The following is a 19,671-nucleotide window of genomic DNA, read 5'->3' on the forward strand; positions in this document are numbered from 1 at the left end:
GAAAAAATAAAACGTTAATTCCAAGGGAGCTTCTACCAGCATCATATAAAACAGATTATTCAAGTGTGTTTGCTTTTAGAAAACATCAAACGTTAGTCTTTTATGTTCCAAAATTCCAAAACCAAGAACTGCAGTCATTTTACTGTCAAGTGAGCATGTTGACGACAAAGTGGCTGGTAAAGAACACCCCTATAAACCTGAAATTATTCTACATTACAACAAAATGAAAGGAGCCGTCGATACAACCGATAAGTTAGCTAAAGAATATACGGTACAAAGAAAAACAAACCGTTGGCCGATGGCTATATTCTCTCATATTATTGATGTCGCAGGTATTAATTCCTATTAATTGTGGCTATTAAAATATCCCGATTGGAAAAAGCACAATATGAGTAAGCGTAAAATGTATATTTTGCCACTGGGCAAGGAACTTTTAAAGGAATATGTTTTCAGACGTTCTACAATAAGGACATGAAAAGAATAAAAAACGTCATATGGCAGATGTATTCCGAGGACTTTTGAATATTACTGAACCCAGAGTATAACAAACAAAAAATACAAGGGGGCGGTGCTATGTGTGTTGTAGAGGCAAAGACAGAAAAACTAGTAAAATATGTGTAAAATGTAACAATTTTGTATGTCTAGAACACACAAACTCAGAGAAGGTTTGTATACATTATACAAATAGTATGTAGTTGTTATTTAGTCTGTTAGGGTCAGCAGTATAATGTATTTTGTAATAATATGTATTCTTTACTCTAATAAATGTTCAATACTATAAAAATAATATGTTACTGGTACCTACAGTTTTTTTTTTTTTTCATATAAGCATAGTTCACCAATTTAAGAATGGGGTCCGTTCAGACCCCGGCCCATCTTTTGTGTAATATTTTGAGGCACGCCTGATAAATCTTAATGTAAAAAGTATTTTATTGGGTGGTCAACATCATTTTTTATGTATTTTCCATTTAAAATATAGTTTCCTTATTTTTACCATGAAATGACAGTAATGTCAACTTTGTTATATTTTCAAGAAAGATAATTCAAAATACACAGCAAAAGTTTGTTACACACAATATTTTAATAAATTTACTTTGTAGGTAAAAATTTTAGATATTTCATTACTTTGTTTGGTTTTTTATACCTTTTATGATTTTGTAGATACTTTTACTAATTTGCACTAAAAAAAAAACATTACAATTTAAGCTTTTCTTATTTTTGTTGACTAAGTACAAAAAATTGAGAATTTTTAAAACTTATATTTTTGATAAGTAATTACCTAAATAAAAAGAAACAGTTTAATTTCTTAAACTATATTAACACTATACAAACTGATCTTGTAAATAATAATTGCTAAGGCTAGTTTTGTACAAAGGAATTGCTCTGAGTGTTTGAGAATTGGCGTCATTGACATGTACAGCAACATAATCTCCTGCACGAAGTTCTGTCAATGTTTCACTCTCTGTAGAAGGAACTGGTGTCACTGGTAATATAACCCTAATATTGTTATCATTTCTTCCTTGGAAAAACTTGTTAGATCGCTTGCTGTATCCTTCTATCAAAACAAGATGAGTTTTTCCTATTTGAGATTGATTTAAATGGAGAGCAGTTTGACGAAAAACTTCTATCATTCTTTGCAACCTTAAAAAATGGTTCAAAAAGGTTATTATAATAATATAAATATAGTTAATAATCAGACACTATAAATTTTTATCAACCCATTCCACACTTGTCATTACAAAATGACATATTCCTACCAACCACAAAAAAAGGGAAACCTTTATACCTGCTATATTTAATTTCATCCCCAATATCATCCTGAAATCTCCTATGTGCAGTAGTTTTCTCCCTCATGCTGTAAGGGAACAAAAATGCTGTATTATACTTAATTTCATTCATAAGTGAGATAGTTTCATCGAATTCTTCATCAGTTTCTCCACAAAAGCCACATATAAAATCTGAGCTTAAAGCAACATCCGGTATGAATTTTCGAATATGTTTAATTAAGTCTATATATGCTTCCCTTGTATACCCCCTGCGCATTCTTTCCAACACAGCAGAACTACCAGATTGGGCAGGCATGTGTAAATTTTTACAGATATTGTGATGTGACTGGATCATCTAAAAGATATTGTCACTAAATAGACATAATAATACATAAATAATTGTAATACTTACATCTATGACATCATCCGAAAAGTCTTTTGGGTGAGGTGAAGTGAATCTAACTCTCATTTCTGGATTAACTTTAGCAACTTCCTTAAGAAGATCTGCAAATCTTAAACCTCCCATCTTTGGTCTATATACAGTTTTGAAGCCAGTAGCCAAACTAGTAACATTATCTATTTTGTTGTCGATTGAAGTATCTCTATAGCTATTTACATTTTGACCCAACAAAGTCACTTCTTTTACCCCTTGATTAGATAAATGTTCTATTTCACGTATAATAGATGAAATAGGTCGTGATCTCTCTCTTCCTCTAGTAAAAGGCACTATACAATATGTACACATATTATCACAACCTCTCATGATAGAAACAAAAGCAGATATAGAGTTTTCATTTAATCTGACAGGTGTAATATCTGCGTAAGTTTCTTCTAATGACAAAAGAACATTTACAGATTTTTGATTGTTGTCTGTTAAAGTCAGTAACCTTGGAAGGTGTCTATAACTGTCAGGACCTGCCACCAAATCCACCAAAGATTCTTTCTCCAGCACCTAAAAGTATTATCATAGGTATAAAATAGTAGTAGTTTATGAAATATTTGATTGGGACTACAAAAATTTAAATTATTTTATGCTTTGGCTTCCAAATCAGAAGTGGTATTCAAAATATAATATAGTCTCTAAATTTATATTAACAAGGAATCAGGCTCCCATCAGTTGGTTTAAATACCATTACTTATAATAAAAAATCAAATACTGACCTTTTCTTTAAGTCTTTCTGCCATACATCCTAAAATACCAACTTTCAGACTGGGCCGATCTTTTTTCCTGGTACTTTTTATACCCCTATAATACCTAAGTCTTCCCCAAATCTTTTCCTCTGCGCTATCTCTAATAGCACACGTCATAATAAGAATAACATCGGCATCAACAATATTCAGGGTCCGTTCAAAATTACTTTGCAGTATTGCCCAAACTATTTCAACATCGTTAACGTTCATTTGGCATCCATATATATCGAAATAAACCTTTCTTTTTTGTTGTGGTACATTCTGAACGTATGGTACTATCTCCTCTGATAATGTCGGCGCTGTACTCGGCTTCAGTTGGCCGTTTTGTAGAAAATATGTAAAGTTCGGGCCTTTGGTTAATTTTTTTGTAAATGATTGATTTGTAGAATTAGAATGTAGGTCATCTGCTTTTTGTACGCTACATCGTCTTATTAGGAGTAATTGATTTGTATTTCTTAAACTATATCTGTAAATATTTGTTATTTTATTAGTAAATTGCATTATTTTTTGTAGTAAATTTTAGGTTATATTTATATAATTTTCTTAATATAACCTATAAAGTTCAGAACAGAAGAGATAGGAGACAGCCTTCTTAGTAACGTAAGTCCCATAGTAAGATATGAAAGAGTTGCGCTAGCGCTAAATGCGGACGGGCCGAAACTAATTCATTTATTTTTTCGATTTGGAATACTATACCATTTTGGTATTGTACCTTCTTCCCTTTTAGCAATGTTCATTATATAAAAATTAATATATACTGTTTTTATCTCCTACTTTTTAAAATTTGGAATACAATGTTTTGATAAAGCCATTTGCAAAGGCGTAGATTACAATGTTGCCACTAACTTATTTTTCGGTGAATACTTAAAATTCTTTAGAAAATAGTTATTGTAAATGCAAGTTGTGATTTTAGTAGAATTAGCAGAATAGTAGAAATGCAAAACTATGGTAACAGCACTGACATCAATGTCATCCGCCTCTTGCTATGTCATATATCTAAACATGACTAGTAGCGCCGTCGCCATTACGAACGGTTGGACCCGTGCAATTCATTCCCCCACTTTTCCTATTTTACTTACACTACTATTTGTGGTATATACTGTTTTCTATTTTTAAATTCTTCTTTTTTATAGAATCTTAGTGTTTTTCAAATAATAGAGGTAAAATATTTTAGGAAAACAAGATTTAAATCAGATTTTATTGCTTTATTGTAATGTTTTCAAAATTTGATTGACAAAGTATAAAATTGTAGAAAATATAACAAATGACTAAAAGAGTTACATGATATGATGGTCCTGTTGTATTAGACTTCTTCATTATATTTTTTCATGATTTTTAGTATATTTTATTGAATTAAGTTACTTTGCGCATTTTCGTTTTTATTTTTTATAACTTAGTTTAAACAGGAACAACGATAATTCAAAAATGCTTTTATTATTAAATGTTAGACATCAGTTATGGATCATTAATTATTAACATTAAATATTATTGCGTTAGTATGGCGGATTCGGCATTTGGTTACTGTACCAATCAACTAAACTGCAATCTGTCCAAATATATTTTCCCTTAAGATCGGTGTCTAATGCGGCATATAAGGAACTTTTTGCTCCCTCTTTGGTGGTTAAAATACCATGATGTTCAGTCATATCAGTTTTCACAAATCCTGGATAAACTGCATTGATGGAAATATTACGATTTGGCTGTTTTTCGTCAAACGCTCTCTGTTGGATGAAGGTCAGTGCGGATACGGCCACTTTTGAAACAGCATAAGTCGATCCTCCCCAGCCGTCTTCTCTGTGTGTTTCGATTTCAACAGCTCTAGAAACAAAATAGGATATGATAGATTACATGAAGTTGCATTAAAAGTTCATTTTCAAGACAAGTTTAACAAAAACACGGCGAAGCCGGTGTCAGCGGATATATTCGTAGATATTGCCGCATTAGTCCAAAATTCAGGCATGTCTGCGTTCCCTGAAAATAGCTATTTTAAATGCAAATAATATGGTATTTAAAATATTTTTGATCAGATAAAAGGCATATATCGAGCACAGTTTAATTAAATCTTGCCCAAGTACTTTCGATCCCTAGATCATCTTCAGGGGCATTTCGTCAATTGTGGCCTATCCGGCAAGAACAAGATGTCATAAACATATAAATGTACATTACACTACACTACAAATGGACAAACAAACACTTTAAAATAATTTAAGGAAGGCTACATTACTTGAAGAAGCCGGAGAGTTTCTGTCTCCGGCTTCTTCAAGTAATGTAGCCTTCCTTAAATTATTTTAAAGTGTTTGTTTGTCCATTTGTAGTGTAGTGTAATGTACATTTATATGTTTATGACATCTTGTTCTTGCCGGATAGGCCACAATTGACGAAATGCCCCTGAAGATGATCTAGGGATCGAAAGTACTTGGGCAAGATTTAATTAAACTGTGCTCGATATATGCCTTTTATCTGATCAAAGTTCATTTATTCGAGCATTCAACCTTATATTTATTTAAAATATTGTTGTTACTCAGTTTCTAACTTAAGTGCGTTTTTGCCCACCAATACTAATATTAAAGAAAACATCGAGTGCTGACGTTGATTCTGTTGTGACCGAGAAGCAGAAAACAAATAGGCTCTAAATTAGCGTTTGGCACTTTATTATTAAATTTTAAAATACAAAACTGACTAACCTCCAATTCTACATCTATCTATTGGCGACAACCATTCCTTCTATTTCTGTCATATTTCTTAAAGCTAAGTTTACACGAAATTCTTCTTAAGATACTACAGATTCTAAGTAGTAATTATTAGATATAAGTAATACTTACTTGAGAAACTTCTCAATTAATTTATGGAGCTCTGGTATTGTTAAATCTTTTCTGGAAAATTCTTTTCTGAGATTCTCTGATGGAATTTTAGACAAATGCCCCTCGCAACTGGAGACGTTTACGACTTTTGCATTGTCCCTTAATAAAGGAAACAAAGCCTCGCAAACTCGGACAGTTCCAAAATAATTGGTTTCTATAGTTTGTAAACTTTGCTCAAACGTAGGATTTGGTGCTGCTGACTAAAATTAAAAAAAGCTATTCTACCAAAACTTACATACAACTACGGAGTTTTCAAGCGTTCAGTAGCTAGTTTGCTTGTATAAATGATGTACACGTAAAGATAATGTACATATACTTACCCAAAAGCAGATTGCTGCATTATTAATGAGTAAATCTAAACCTCCATGTTCTTTTTTAATAAAATCCCTAAATTCATCCACACTGGTTTGGTCATCGATGTCTAGCTGATGAAACACTGCTTTCAGGTTTTCTTTCTCCAACTTTGCCACAGCTGATTTACCTCTTGTTACATCTCGAGCTGTCAGGTAAACAATGCCATCAAATCTTTCACATAGACCTTTGATAGTAGCATATCCAATGCCTTTATTCCCACCAGTTAACTAAGAATTGCAATATTTATTAAAACTTAAAAAATTTAAAGGAATCAACAGCCAAATCTATTTCTACTTCTCAAATTGTAAATTTGGCAATTGCGGAGGTAGATATTTTGGTGGGAACCTAGTAGAAACCAAAGAAAACAATAGTACAATGTATTTGTTACGTTACATTTCTTTTGATTTCCAACTCTCCAATCTGATCACTACTGTATGTGGATTGGCTACCTAAAAAGGCTCTATGCAAAGGAAGAACAAACGACGCTAGAACTGGAAACACCAGAAATTACCACAAATGAAGAACTTAATATAAATGTACAGGAAGTTCGGAAAATACTTGAAAAGCTGAAGAACAGAAAAGCAGCAGGTAAAGACGGGATATCAAGTGAATTAATGAAATATTGTGGAGCAGCAATGATGGAACAATTAACAACATTAATAAAATTATAAAACACAATAAAATACCGGAAGAATGGAGAACGGGAGAACTAATTCTACTATTCAAAAACGAAGATAAAAAACAGTCAGAAAACTACAGATCTATAAACTTATTAAATACTACCCTAAAACCTACAACTAAAATTTTACAAGTAATAATAAATCAGACGATAAGTTTAGTAGATGAACAACAGGGTTTTCGTAGTGGAAGATCGTGTACAGATGCAATATTCGTTATAAAGCAAATTACTGAAAAATCACTAGCGTATAATAGACCAGCATTTCTGTGTCTGATTGACCTAAAGAAAGCGTTTGACAGAGTAAGACTTAGAGATGTAATTCATCTTTTGTATAATAGAGAAGTTTCCCTAAATATTATAAAACCTAACGAAAACATCTACCAAAACAGCAAAATGAAAGTCAGAATAGATGGACAACTTACAGAACCTATAGAAATAGGCAGCGGAATAAGACAAGCCCCATGCTCTTTAATTTAATCATGGATGAAATCATCAAAAGCGTTAACAAAGGAAGAGGATACAGAATGGGAAACAAAGAAATAAAAATACTCTGTCACACAGATGACGCAATATTGATAGTCTAAGATGAAGACAGTCTGCAAAGACTGGTCCACAGATTTAACATAAGAGCAAAAGAATTTAATATGACAATCTCATCTCAGAAAACTAAAACAATAGTAGTTAGCAAAGACTCAACTAGATGTAAAATAGGAATTGATGGCATCAATATTGAAAAAGTAATGGAAATAAAATACCTGGGAGTTACACTATCTAGCTATGGAGACCTGGACAAAGAAGTGAGAGATCAAGTACAAAAAGCAAATAGACTGGCAGGATGCATTAATAACACTATATGGCGAAACAGTCACATTAAAACTGAGATGAAGTCAAGAATTTATAAAGCCAGTGTAAGACTAATAATGATATATGCTTCAGAAACAAGACCCGACACAGCCACAAGCAAAAGTTACTGGAAACGACAGAGATGAGAGTACTGAGAAAAATTACAGGAAATACGCTGAGAGATCGAAGGAAAAAGGATTAATACCTGCCAGAGGTATTAATCCGCCAATGAACAAGCAGAATTTCTTATAAAGAGGAAAAAGGAGAAAAGATGTCGGCCGAAGAGGTTTGTGTTCAACTAAAGCATTTTGAAATATATAATTTGTATTGTATTTGTATATGATATGTTTGTATGTGTCTGTCCATTGTATATTTTTCAAATCATTACTACTACTAAATTTATTTTTAAAGACACTTACCACAGCTACTTTTTGTGGACTCATCTTGTAATTGTGATTAAATAATTGCCTAATTGATGAAAAAATATGGATGTTTGATGATGGTACTTTATAAAAAATCTTATCTAGGTTAACAGGAAGATAAAAAATTAAAAATTTATATTCAAAATGATAACCAAATTATAAAGATAAGTATACTATTTTATATAAAAAATTACATAATTTAATAAATACGTACATGGTAAAAAAATATATAGATACATTTTTTTGTTTAATATCATGGTATAATAGATGACCAGTTAACTGATAAAATTGCAATAGAACGTGGAGTACGACAGGGCTGTATTTTGTCTCCATTGTTGTTCAATATTTATTCTGAATGGGTATTTAAGGAAGCTTTAGACGGTTGTGCGAAAGGAATAATAATAAACGGTGAATGGTTGAATAACATTAGATATGCAGATGACACTATAGCTTTTGCCGATAATCTGAATGACTTACAGATATTAATAAATCGCATAACAGAAGTCAGCAACAGATACGGATTAGCTCTTAACATAAAGAAAACCAAATTTATGACAATTAGTAAAAAATCAATACTAAACGCTCAACTTACAATCAACCAACAGAATATCGAAAGAGGTGGGACCACTCAACAGAAATTAAACAGCGAATAATAAAAGCAAAAGCAGCATTCACATATATTGAACTGCTACATATTCACAGTTCTGCTCTACAGAATCGAAGCGTGGACACTGACTGTTGCATCTATGAATCGGCTCAAAGCTTTCGAAATGTGGTGTTATAGGCGCATCTTACGTATATCCTGGGTTGACAGAGTTACTAATGTGGAGGTCCTGCGTAGAATGGAGAAAGAATGTGAAATTCTCATGACCGTCAAAACTAAAAAGTTGGAATATCTAGGACATGTAATGAGAAATAAAGAACGTTACGGCCTTCTCCAGCTGATTCTCCAAGGGAAGCTAAATGGTAAGAGAGGACCGGGAAGAAGACGCATTTCCTGGCTTCAAAATTTACGAAAGTGGTATAACACGACTACCACTGAACTGTTCCGCGCTGCAATAAACAAAGTAAAGATAGCCGTGATGATCGCCAACATCCGGAACGGATAGGCACTTTAAGAAGAAGAATAGATGACAATCATCAATTACATATAACAAATATATGGATCAGACCAGAAGCCAACGTATAATAGGACTATTTATCTTGTCGAAAACAATTAGAATTATTTCAAACAGAATATTAAAAACAGAATTTTATTCAAACATTAACAAAAGAAGATTAACCGAAGAAAACGATATATATTTCTAGAAAGTCTGACAGATGTGATATGCAGGCGCTGTATTTTTACTTGTACAAGTATTGGGCCTTTCAGAAGTCCGATGGCCAAAGTCTGGAAACTACACCAAGGATAATAATACTATTTTCTACTCAGGCAAAAGCACTGGAGAACACAGCCATGGTGTTGGTATTATTATCAACAATAACTTAAAAGAGTTTGTGACAAATTTCATTCCCTTTAACGAACGTATGATGCTACTTCAGCTGAAAGCCAAACCTCTAAACATAAATCTAATCCAAGTGTATGCTCCAACATCTGATAGCAATGATGCTGAGGTCGAAAAATTCTACGCGGACTTAGAACTGTTAACAAAAAACATAAAGAAGCAGGAGGTAAAAATAATTATGGGCGACTTTAATGCTAAAATCGGTCGAGGAAAAACTGGAAATATAGTAGGAAATTTTGGGTTAGGTAAAAGAAACGAAAGAGGAGACAGACTAGTCCAGTACTGCCAGGAGAAAGAATTAGTCATAACAAATACATACTACAACCTACCCCTACGAAGATTATACACGTGGACTTCTCCAAAAGATAACACCAACAATATAATCAGAAACCAAATAGATTTTATAACGATTAACAAAAGGTTTCGTAATGGAGTACAAAGTGCAAAAACCTATCCAAGCGCAGATGCAGATACGGATCATAATCTATTACTAGCAAACGTCAACATTAAACTCAGGAAACCGGAGAAAAAAGTTAAAACCACCAAAATTAACATCAAAAACCTAAAAGACGACAACTGCCAACAGCAACTAAACGCAGAGATAAATAAATTAACTGAAGGAAGCGTTGAATGGGCAGATATGAAAAAAGCCATACTAAAAGCGGGAAAGGAGGTCCTAGGCGAAGAAGAGAAAATAACTAAAAAAGACTGGATGACACCGGAAATAGTTGAGCTAATAACTGAAAAAAGAAAATACAAAAATAAAGATGAAAATAAATATAAAACCATCAAGAATAAAATCAAATATGAAATCAAAAAGGCTAAGGAGGAATGGATGAACAAAGAATGCCAGGAATTGGAAGAACTCAGCAACAAACATGACACCTCAAACTTACATAAAAAAATGAAAGAACTTACAGGCAACACCAGACAAAGAAGAACACTCATAACAAGAGATAATAATGGAGAAATACTTACTGAAGAGAGCAAAATAAAGGAAGTATGGGAACAATATATAATCCATCTTTTCCATGACGAGAGAGAAAATGAACAAGATATAGGTGAAGAAAAACAATACCTACAAATTTTACCCTCAGAAGTAAAGAATGCCCTACAGAATGCAAAACAAGGAAAAGCACCGGGTCCTGATCAAATTCCAGTTGAACTGTTAAAAGCCTTAGATGACGGTAATATAAAGAGACTCACCCGAATTCTCAACCACATATATGTAGAGGGCAACATCCCGGAAGAATGGCTTAAATCGATATTTTTACCTCTACCAAAAAACAACAATCCCAAATCATGTAATGACTATAGATTGATAAGCCTAATGTGCCACCCTTTAAAGATTCTCTTGAAAATTGTTCAAAACCGAATTTATAAGAAATGTGAGGAGCAGATAGATGAAACTCAGTTTGGCTTCAGAGGAGGCATGGGTACAAGAGAGGCATTATTTGCGTTGACGGTACTCTTGCAGAAATGTCGGGAATATAACAAGAGTGCATATGTATGCTTCATAGACTTTAGGAAGGCCTTTGACCGAGTGCAGCATATGAAGTTAATAAATGAATTAAAAAACATCAATTTAGACAAAAAAGACATTGAGTTTATTAAGGCTATATACTGGAACCAGAAAGCAGTAGTAAAGGTGAACGATATAGAAACAAATAATATACCGATTGCGAGAGGGGTTAGGCAAGGATGCGTCTTGTCTCCGACGCTTTTCAACGTGTACTCACAGGTCATATTCAGAAAAGCCTTATGGGAAAGAAAAGAGGGAATAAGAATTGGTGGAGAAATCATAAACACCATGAGATTTGCAGATGACACGGTAATTATGGCTGAGAGTATAGAAGATCTACAAACTTTACTAGATGCAATAAATAGTGAATGCATTCAAATGGGACTTGACATCAACACAGATAAGACCAAATTTATGATAGTATCAAGGAGTCCAATAAATAATGAACAACTAACTCTTGGTGGACAGCAAATAGAGAGAGTGACAAAATATAAATATCTGGGAGCTTACATCAACACAGAATTAGATCCAGACCAAGAGATCCGGGTACGAATAGAAATGGCAAGGGCAGCGTTCTTAAAATTCAAACAATTGTTCTGTGACAAAAATCTGAATATTGCGCTGAGACTGAGGTTTGTTGAATGTTACGTCTGATCGCAACTATTGTATGGGGTAGAAACATGGACACTAAAAGCGCAAATAGTTAAAAAGATTGAAGCCTTTGAACTTTGGATATACCGGAGAATGTTGAGAATCCCATGGACTGCCAGGGTCACCAATGAGGAAGTGCTGAGAAGAATGGGTCGAGACAAAAAATTGTTGAGAACGATAAAAGTACGCAAGACTGCATACCTTGGACACATACTAAGAAATAATAAATATAGTCTTCTGCAGGTCATCTTGCAGGGTAGAGTCGATGGCAAAAAGGGAATAGGTAGAAAGAGGAAGTCATGGCTGCGAAATATTCGAGACTGGACAAACATGACTGTAGACGAATTATTCCACGTTGCAAAAGATAGAGAAGCCTTTAAAAATGTGGTCGCCAACCTCCGTTAATGGGGACGGCATAGGAAGAAGAAGATAAATGGTTCCAACTACGCTTCTTGTCAAGAATAAGTCCAAGATAATTTACCTTATTTGATACTGGATATAAGGTACCTACCATTTATATTTATATTATCAATATTGGTCAGGTTATGTCTTGTTAAGATGGTAACATTAGATTTTTGAGGAGTTAAGCAAAAACCTAACGATTCAAATTTCAAAGAAATTAGTTGTAAATGTGACATGAACTCAGTTATGACTGCTTCTAATTTTTTTTTAGTGTTATAAACGACAAACTCGTCAGCATATAGTATAATATTATAATTATTTTTTCCTTTTGTAAAAATATTAAACAAAAGGGATGAGATAACGGAGCCCTGTGGTAAACCTGTGGATGATCGTCTGGTACCTATTGCAAATTGTTATTCTATCTTACATAAATTTTTCTTTGCGTTAGAAAATTGCACAAGATACTATACACTCTCGAAGGAAGATCTGCCTGAAAGAAATTTTTTCTTAACCTAATGATATTAATTGCATCGTAGACACCTTTTATATTGAGCAATGCAGCACTTAAGTAATAGTTATTTGAGATAAACAAATTAATTTTACCACTTTTAGAATGTGCTATTTTGAATGTGTTTAATGTGTTTTAATAAAAATTTTGTAATTTTCTATCAAATATTTAACTTTTTAATGGTAAGTAAAAAATTTGATACAATTGCATTTAATTGTTTATAAGCTAAGTCCCAAACATTGTCTTTTTTAGTTATTTCCCTGAACTATTCTTTTATTGGTACCTAATTGTACTATGTTATGTCATTATACTGAACAAAATTTTAATTTGAAAAGAATATTATGTCTCAAAAATGGCACGAACTGTAAGTTGCCTGTATTTGGCGTAACCAGGATGTTTAATTATAAATAATTTATGACAAAGATCAGCCGTTCGAATTTTAATAAATTTGTTATGTAACTATATGACTATATTTACAACAATCAACCTACATTCTTAGGTCATGGTATAGTACAAATCTTTTAAAACTTTGATAATAGAAGATATAAAAGTATAAACAACCTAAGCCCAGGTATTAAACTCCCAAAATGCCAAAAATTTAATAAAGTAAAGAAAGACCTTGAAAAATAAAATTACATCAGATGTGAACCATGACCTTCAAAAGCCACACCTACACAAATTGCAACGAAGATAGACGCATATTCGTTGCAAATAGAATCAAGGACAAGTAGAATCGAATGATGGAATTTATAAATCGATTGAATAGAATACAGGTCTGGCTTCAGTTTCTAAAACATTTTGAAAACAGCAATGTAACCAACGAAGGATGGAAACCTATGAATAAATATTTGCGTCCAAAGTAACTGATAACAACTCTTGTTTCCGGAATGTCGGTGGTTTACGAAAAAAAAAGAAAACTAATTGAAGAGTATGATATATGGGGTCTAGAAGTAAATAAAAAGAAAACCGAATACCTGTGCATTGGAGTAGAACAAAAAGTTCTTATATTAGACGATAACACCACGATAAAGCACTGATGTGACTACAAATATCTAGGTATCATTATTTCATAAGATGGAACATTAGACAAAGCCATATGAGAGAGAAATACGTCAGGGAGAAAAGCCATCACAATGTTAAACAGCAATTTGTGGGACCAATCCATCAACAAAGAAAATAAAAAGAGAATATATGAGACTATAGTAAAAAGTATCACTTTATACAGCTGTGAGGTATGGCCACTGAAAGAAAGAACACTGGCAACGGTAAAAGCGACGGAAATGGATTTTTAGAGAAGAGCTGCAGGAAGATCTAGAAGAGAAAGGATTACCAAAGAATGCATTAGAGAAATAATGGGAATCAAACGAACAATCACAGATGACCTAACAAGAAAACAACTTATCTGGTTCGGACACATACAAAGAATGGATGAACAACGAATACCAAAAGAAATATTAAAATGACAACCAGAAGAAAAAAGAAAACGAAATAGACCGAGAAAAAGTTGGAGCGAAGGAATAAATAAAGAACTGAGAGAGAGGGCCATAGAAGAAGACCTATGAAACAACCGGACTAAGTGGCGAGTGGAAGTCTGAAAACGGCGGAGAACGTTATAAACTGACAAGTAGTAAGTAGTAGTATTTAGTTTTTTGATATAATGAAAATATATTGTTAAAGACAATACATTTCTTTACTACTTCTCAAATTTGTTTTCATTTGGTAATAAAAGTGTAGGATTTATTTAGAACCAAACAGTAAGGTGGCAATATTTGGCTCACTTACCTTACAAACATTAATGTCAAACGTCAATAAACTTATTTTAACCTTCAATTGTGGCTTCATCATCAATTAGCCTATATTTGTCCATTGCTGAACGTAGGCCTCCCGTAAAATTTTACAATTGTGGCTTATTCCCATTTAAATCGTAACTATACTTTAAAATGCCACAAGAAAATAGCTTCAGAACAATAGATAAGATCTAGATAAGAGAAGGGAGTGTTCCAAAAATGTCGTCAGCCTTACAGCGGCCACCTCACTTTCGGAGTACGGTACGTGCGACAGTTAACTGCGCACAAGTATGAGAGGGTGGTTTTAGTTGGTAGGCAGGATAATAGATACCTGAATCTTTGGCACTGCTATCGTTAGTACTTTAAATTAAACTAAAACCCAAATTTTAGGGACTCAAAATGGAGGTAGCATAAAAAAATTTCGAAACCCTCCTCTCAGGCAAATTCTGGGTGCGCCACTGACTTATTGACTTAACATATAATGTTACCTGTTAACATTAAAATGTCAGAGATAACTATATTCACATTAATCACCTGTCAAATTTACGTCGGATATTGTAGCTAATAATGTGACCTCAGTTCCGTCGTTGATCAGCTACATGTAAAAATATCAATATGTCGCATCCTTAGTACATTACATCGTCATACGACAAATTTACTAAGATGTAATAAGATTGGAGAAGACTAAGACGTAAATTGGAAGACCGAGTGAATAGAGCAAACAGAGTCACAGGCTGTCTGAATGAAACAATATGGAGAAATGTCTGGAAAGAAACGAAAGGCAGAATTTACAAAACAGTCATCAGACCAATAATGACATACGCGGCAGAAACAAGACCTGACACAGAGAGGACAAAAAGTGTGTTAGAAACAGCAGAGATAAAAACATAGAAAAATTGAAGGTAAGACACCATGGGACAGAGCTAGAAATACAGATATACGACGTAGATGCAAGGTGGAGAACATCAAGAACTGGGTAAAAAATAGAAGAGTAGAATGGAACGATCATATAAGCTGAATGACAACAAATAGAGTAGTAAAGACGGCAAGAGATGGTTCCCCAATAGGAAGACGATCAGTAGAAAGACCACGAAAACGATCGAACGACAGCTTACTGGAGGATTGAAAAACAGAACGAGCCATGTCTATTTAAAAAGAAGAAACCGGAATTTTCTATCACAATCCATCAAAAGACTTTGATTTAGATTATTTCTAATGTGCTTCTACTTACCTTAGCATGGCTTCTTAATGAGTAATGGATCTATAATTGACTACTTAAGATGTTACATAGGTCTTGTATTTTCAAAAAAATTTATTATTTATTCCACATGAAAGTATAGTACTTTAAGAGTATTCACACTAAATTTGAGCAATGCAAATCTGGTGTGAATACTCTTAAAGTACTATACTTTTATATGGAATAAAAAATAAATCGATTTTTTCTTGAAAATACAAGATCTATGTAACTCCTTAAATGAAGTAGATCTGTTCTATTCTAAATTTTATAAAAATGTGTACTAGAATAAAAAGTTCAAAATAATCCATAATTACAACAGACTATTTTTTATTTTTCAAAATATCTTTTTATTAGAACAGTAAATGCATGCAATAATACAATTTGTTAGTCAATATCATTGTGTAGCGAATTTAGTATGGCGGATTTGGCCTTTCCTTGCTGTACCAATCAACTAATGTACAATCTCTCCAGATATATTTTCCCTTCAAATCAGCATCCAATGCAGCATATAAGGTACTTTTGGCGCCTTCTTCGACACTTAAAATACCCTTATGGTTTGTCATGTCAGTTTTGACATACCCTGGATGAACCGCATTGATTGAAATATTACGATTGGGCTGTTCTTTATCGAACAGTCTCTGTTGGATAATGGTCAGTGCTGTTAGACCTACTTTTGAAACAGCGTAGGTGGAGCCTCCCCAACCGTCTTCTATGTGTGTGTTGTTCTCTGTAGCTCTAAAATCAAAAATATATTGTTACGCGTTAGTCGCCTTTGCTACCTCGTTGATCGAAAATTTGAGTAGTCTGTTACCTGAACTACTAAACTACTACTACTAAAATTAAACTGTAGAGTAAGTCGATAAAATAAATTTCTAGAGTTAAGTAATAAATGTTATCAATTGATTGTGTTTTTAGTGTTAGCGTTAAAAGACGTAAATAAATAATAAATGAATGATATGTGATGAATACTTACTTTACAAACTTTTCAAGTAATTTACTGAGTTCTGGAATGGTTAAATCTTTTCTCGAAATTTCATTTCTGAGATTCTCCGACGGTATTTTAGACAGATGTCCCTCAGAGCTGGAAACATTTACAACTTTTGCGTTATTCCTTAACAACGGGAACAAAGCTTCACAAACTTTTAGAGTTCCAAAGTAATTGGCTTCTATAGTTTTTGATGCTTGAACAAATGTAGATTCTGTAGCTGCTTGCTAAAATACATATATATCAGATAAAACATACATGCAAATATTTTAAAAAAATACTTACAGGAAAAGCAATTGCTGCATTGTTGATTAGCAGATCCAAACCTCCATGTTCTTTTTTAATAAAGTCCCTTAATTCGTCTACACTGGCTTGGCTATTGATATCCAGTTGGTGAAACACTGCTTTCAGATTTTCTTTTTCTAGCTGAGCTACAGCTGCTTTACCTCTTTCTACATCTCGAGCTGTCAGATAAACTAGGCCATCAAATCTTTTACAGAGGCCTTTGACAATAGCATATCCTATTCCTTTATTTCCACCAGTTACCTAAGAATTGCAATATTTATTAAAACTTAAAAAATTTAAAGGAATCAACAGCCAAAGCTATTTCTACTTCTCAAGTTGTGGTGTTGTAAATTTTGCAATTGTGGAGGTAGGTATTTTGGGGGGAACCTAGTAGAAACCAGAGAAAGCAATAATACAAGATGTAAGAGTAGAACAGACAAGCAGAATGTGCAAGTAGCCACCAATACACAGGAAGACAACAACAAGACAATATCTAGAGAAATCAGGAGATTCAAAAAATCACAAAAACGAGGTAAGTATAAAGTAGAATTTCTACAACAATTTAAAATTCAAACACTATATCAAAATACAATATCGAATATACTACAGATGAACTAAATAAACCCCAACAGAAATGTATTAACACCTAAAGTAAAAAATAAATAAAGGGGCAAACAAAGTGTTGAAGGGTATTGAACAACACAAGAATAAATATTTGGAGAAATACAGTGTTACAGGTATTTCCAATACATGTTTTGATTTCCAAAAAAGATATGTTTCATAAATGGCTAAACTGCTGAATTTACTAGACCATTTGGGACTGGATTAAATGAACAGAGTGTACATAGTATTGTTAAAAATTAAAAAAATGCTATTCCTAATTAGGCCAAAAAGCAAACATTGAAAAGTAAAAACTGTTAAAAATTTTAATTTGGATAATTTACATTTAATTTTTTCAGATTTCTATCCTGTTTCACTATGGTGTAGTGGGGTAACATCTATATAACCCTTATTCTCAAGAAGCTGTTTTACAGCCACCTATAATATAATCAAATAATCATTACATTGAAAGTTCTAGATCAATTTAATGATAATCTACTGTGTAATCAGCACAATCTTCAACAAGCAAGTTGCTAGTTGAAAATGACAATGTAACTTTTAACAGCATTGTTTAAAATAATAAAAGCAAATTTTGTAAGGACACAAAAAAGTTGCCAAAGGTGCAAAACTTGTAACTTTAAAGAAGTGAATTTGATATAACTCACTGTAAAACAGGTTAAACAAAAAAATTGTATCTCCATCACACATAATAACAAATATTTCTTCTGGTGAATAAATTTGTGGTAAAGTATGAACTATGCGATAAATTGTAGAAAATAAATTAGTTTAAAAAAACTATAAATTCTACAAATACAGTACACCTTACCAAGAATGAACTATTATCGATCCAGTTTTAAACTTATAAACAAAATATAAATTTATTAATAAACTTACCACAGCAACTTTTTGCGAAGTCATCTTGTGATCTTGATCTTGACAAAAACGAAAACAGCAATGCTCGGAACGCACTTCAAATAAATAGACTTTACCGGAACCTTGTCGGAAGATAACAAGGAGATAAAAATGTACCTACTTATATTATTATTATACCAAAACCAAAGTTTAATGGTTAAAAGAATCAATATAATGTGCGTATACTTAAAAGTGAAGTTTTAAATGTACACGTGTATTTATGATTTTTCTTATCAATACAAACAAATGACTAGATGTTCAATTTGAAAAATAGAGAGCAATATAAACAACTTCGTAACTTTTTTAAATACTTATAAATTAAAATTGAATCACCATAAATGGATAAGCTTATTTACAATATTGACAATATCAATATTCTATAAATATTCATATTGATAAGTACGCTATTTTAAACTTAAACAAGGATAGGATATTATTACATAATTTTAATAAAAAAAATGGAAAACTATTTTTGTAATCGATATACACAACAAGGAATCGATACCAGAAATATTTTACATTCTGGTCCACTATTTCGATTACAGAAACAGAGTAGGTTTTAGTAAATCTGCACATTTATCATATGTTTATTCCTTATTTAATTGTTTATAGTGTTTAACGATAAATGTAGATAAATATATTTTAAAATAATATAAGAACATTTTCTCAATGTTAAAAATGAAAAAAGCAATATTTTTAGATATATGACGACAAATGAACATTTGATATTGACGTCTTCACAGTATATACCACAAATAGTAGTGTAAGTGAAATAGGAGAGGCGGGGAGAGTAAATTGCATGGGTCCAGCCACTTGTAATGGCGACGGCGCTACTAGTCACGTAAGATCAGTCTAAAATCACAACTTAAATTTACAATAATAACTTATTTCTAAAAAATTTCAAGTATCCACCGAAAAAAAAAAAGTATTAGTAGCAACATTATAATCTACGCCTTTGCAAATTGCAAAGAAATCACTTGTAAGTGGCGTTATAAAAGCATTGTATACCAAATTTTAGAAATAGGAGATAAAAACAGTATACAACAATGTTTATATTAATTAACAATTAATTAACATTAATTGCATTCCTAAAAGTTGCCTTATTTTATAAAAAAGTCATACATTCTTAATTTTAATAATATTTCATTATTATAGATTTTC

At 32.5% G+C, this 19,671-nt stretch overlaps 3 protein-coding genes across 3 annotated transcripts; all 3 read right to left on the reverse strand.

The window, feature by feature from the left end:
• Positions 1-1,297: 1,297 nt before the first annotated feature.
• LOC140438128 (CDK5RAP1-like protein) lies at positions 1,298-3,529 on the reverse strand. Its single transcript, XM_072527841.1, has 4 exons — positions 2,928-3,529; positions 2,179-2,718; positions 1,787-2,121; positions 1,298-1,641 (listed from the first exon to the last, which is right to left on the reverse strand). Exons 1-4 carry the CDS (start codon positions 3,456-3,458, stop codon positions 1,323-1,325), a joined length of 1,725 nt encoding a protein of 574 aa, XP_072383942.1. The 5' UTR covers positions 3,459-3,529; the 3' UTR covers positions 1,298-1,322.
• Positions 3,530-4,371: 842 nt separating this feature from the next.
• LOC140439167 (carbonyl reductase [NADPH] 3-like) lies at positions 4,372-14,586 on the reverse strand. Its single transcript, XM_072528904.1, has 5 exons — positions 14,529-14,586; positions 8,114-8,217; positions 6,139-6,399; positions 5,780-6,018; positions 4,372-4,775 (listed from the first exon to the last, which is right to left on the reverse strand). Exons 1-5 carry the CDS (start codon positions 14,569-14,571, stop codon positions 4,451-4,453), a joined length of 972 nt encoding a protein of 323 aa, XP_072385005.1. The 5' UTR covers positions 14,572-14,586; the 3' UTR covers positions 4,372-4,450.
• Positions 14,587-16,051: 1,465 nt separating this feature from the next.
• On the reverse strand, positions 16,052-18,906 carry LOC140439169 (carbonyl reductase [NADPH] 1-like). The gene is made up of 4 exons (XM_072528905.1): positions 18,493-18,906; positions 16,999-17,259; positions 16,702-16,940; positions 16,052-16,463 (listed from the first exon to the last, which is right to left on the reverse strand). The coding sequence occupies exons 1-4, from the start codon at positions 18,514-18,516 to the stop codon at positions 16,139-16,141; spliced, it is 849 nt and encodes a 282-aa protein (XP_072385006.1). The 5' UTR covers positions 18,517-18,906; the 3' UTR covers positions 16,052-16,138.
• Between the last annotated feature and the right edge of the window lie 765 nt (positions 18,907-19,671).

The sequence above is a fragment of the Diabrotica undecimpunctata genome, chromosome 4 (assembly GCF_040954645.1).
Source record: "Diabrotica undecimpunctata isolate CICGRU chromosome 4, icDiaUnde3, whole genome shotgun sequence".
Lineage (NCBI taxonomy): Eukaryota > Metazoa > Arthropoda > Insecta > Coleoptera > Chrysomelidae > Diabrotica > Diabrotica undecimpunctata.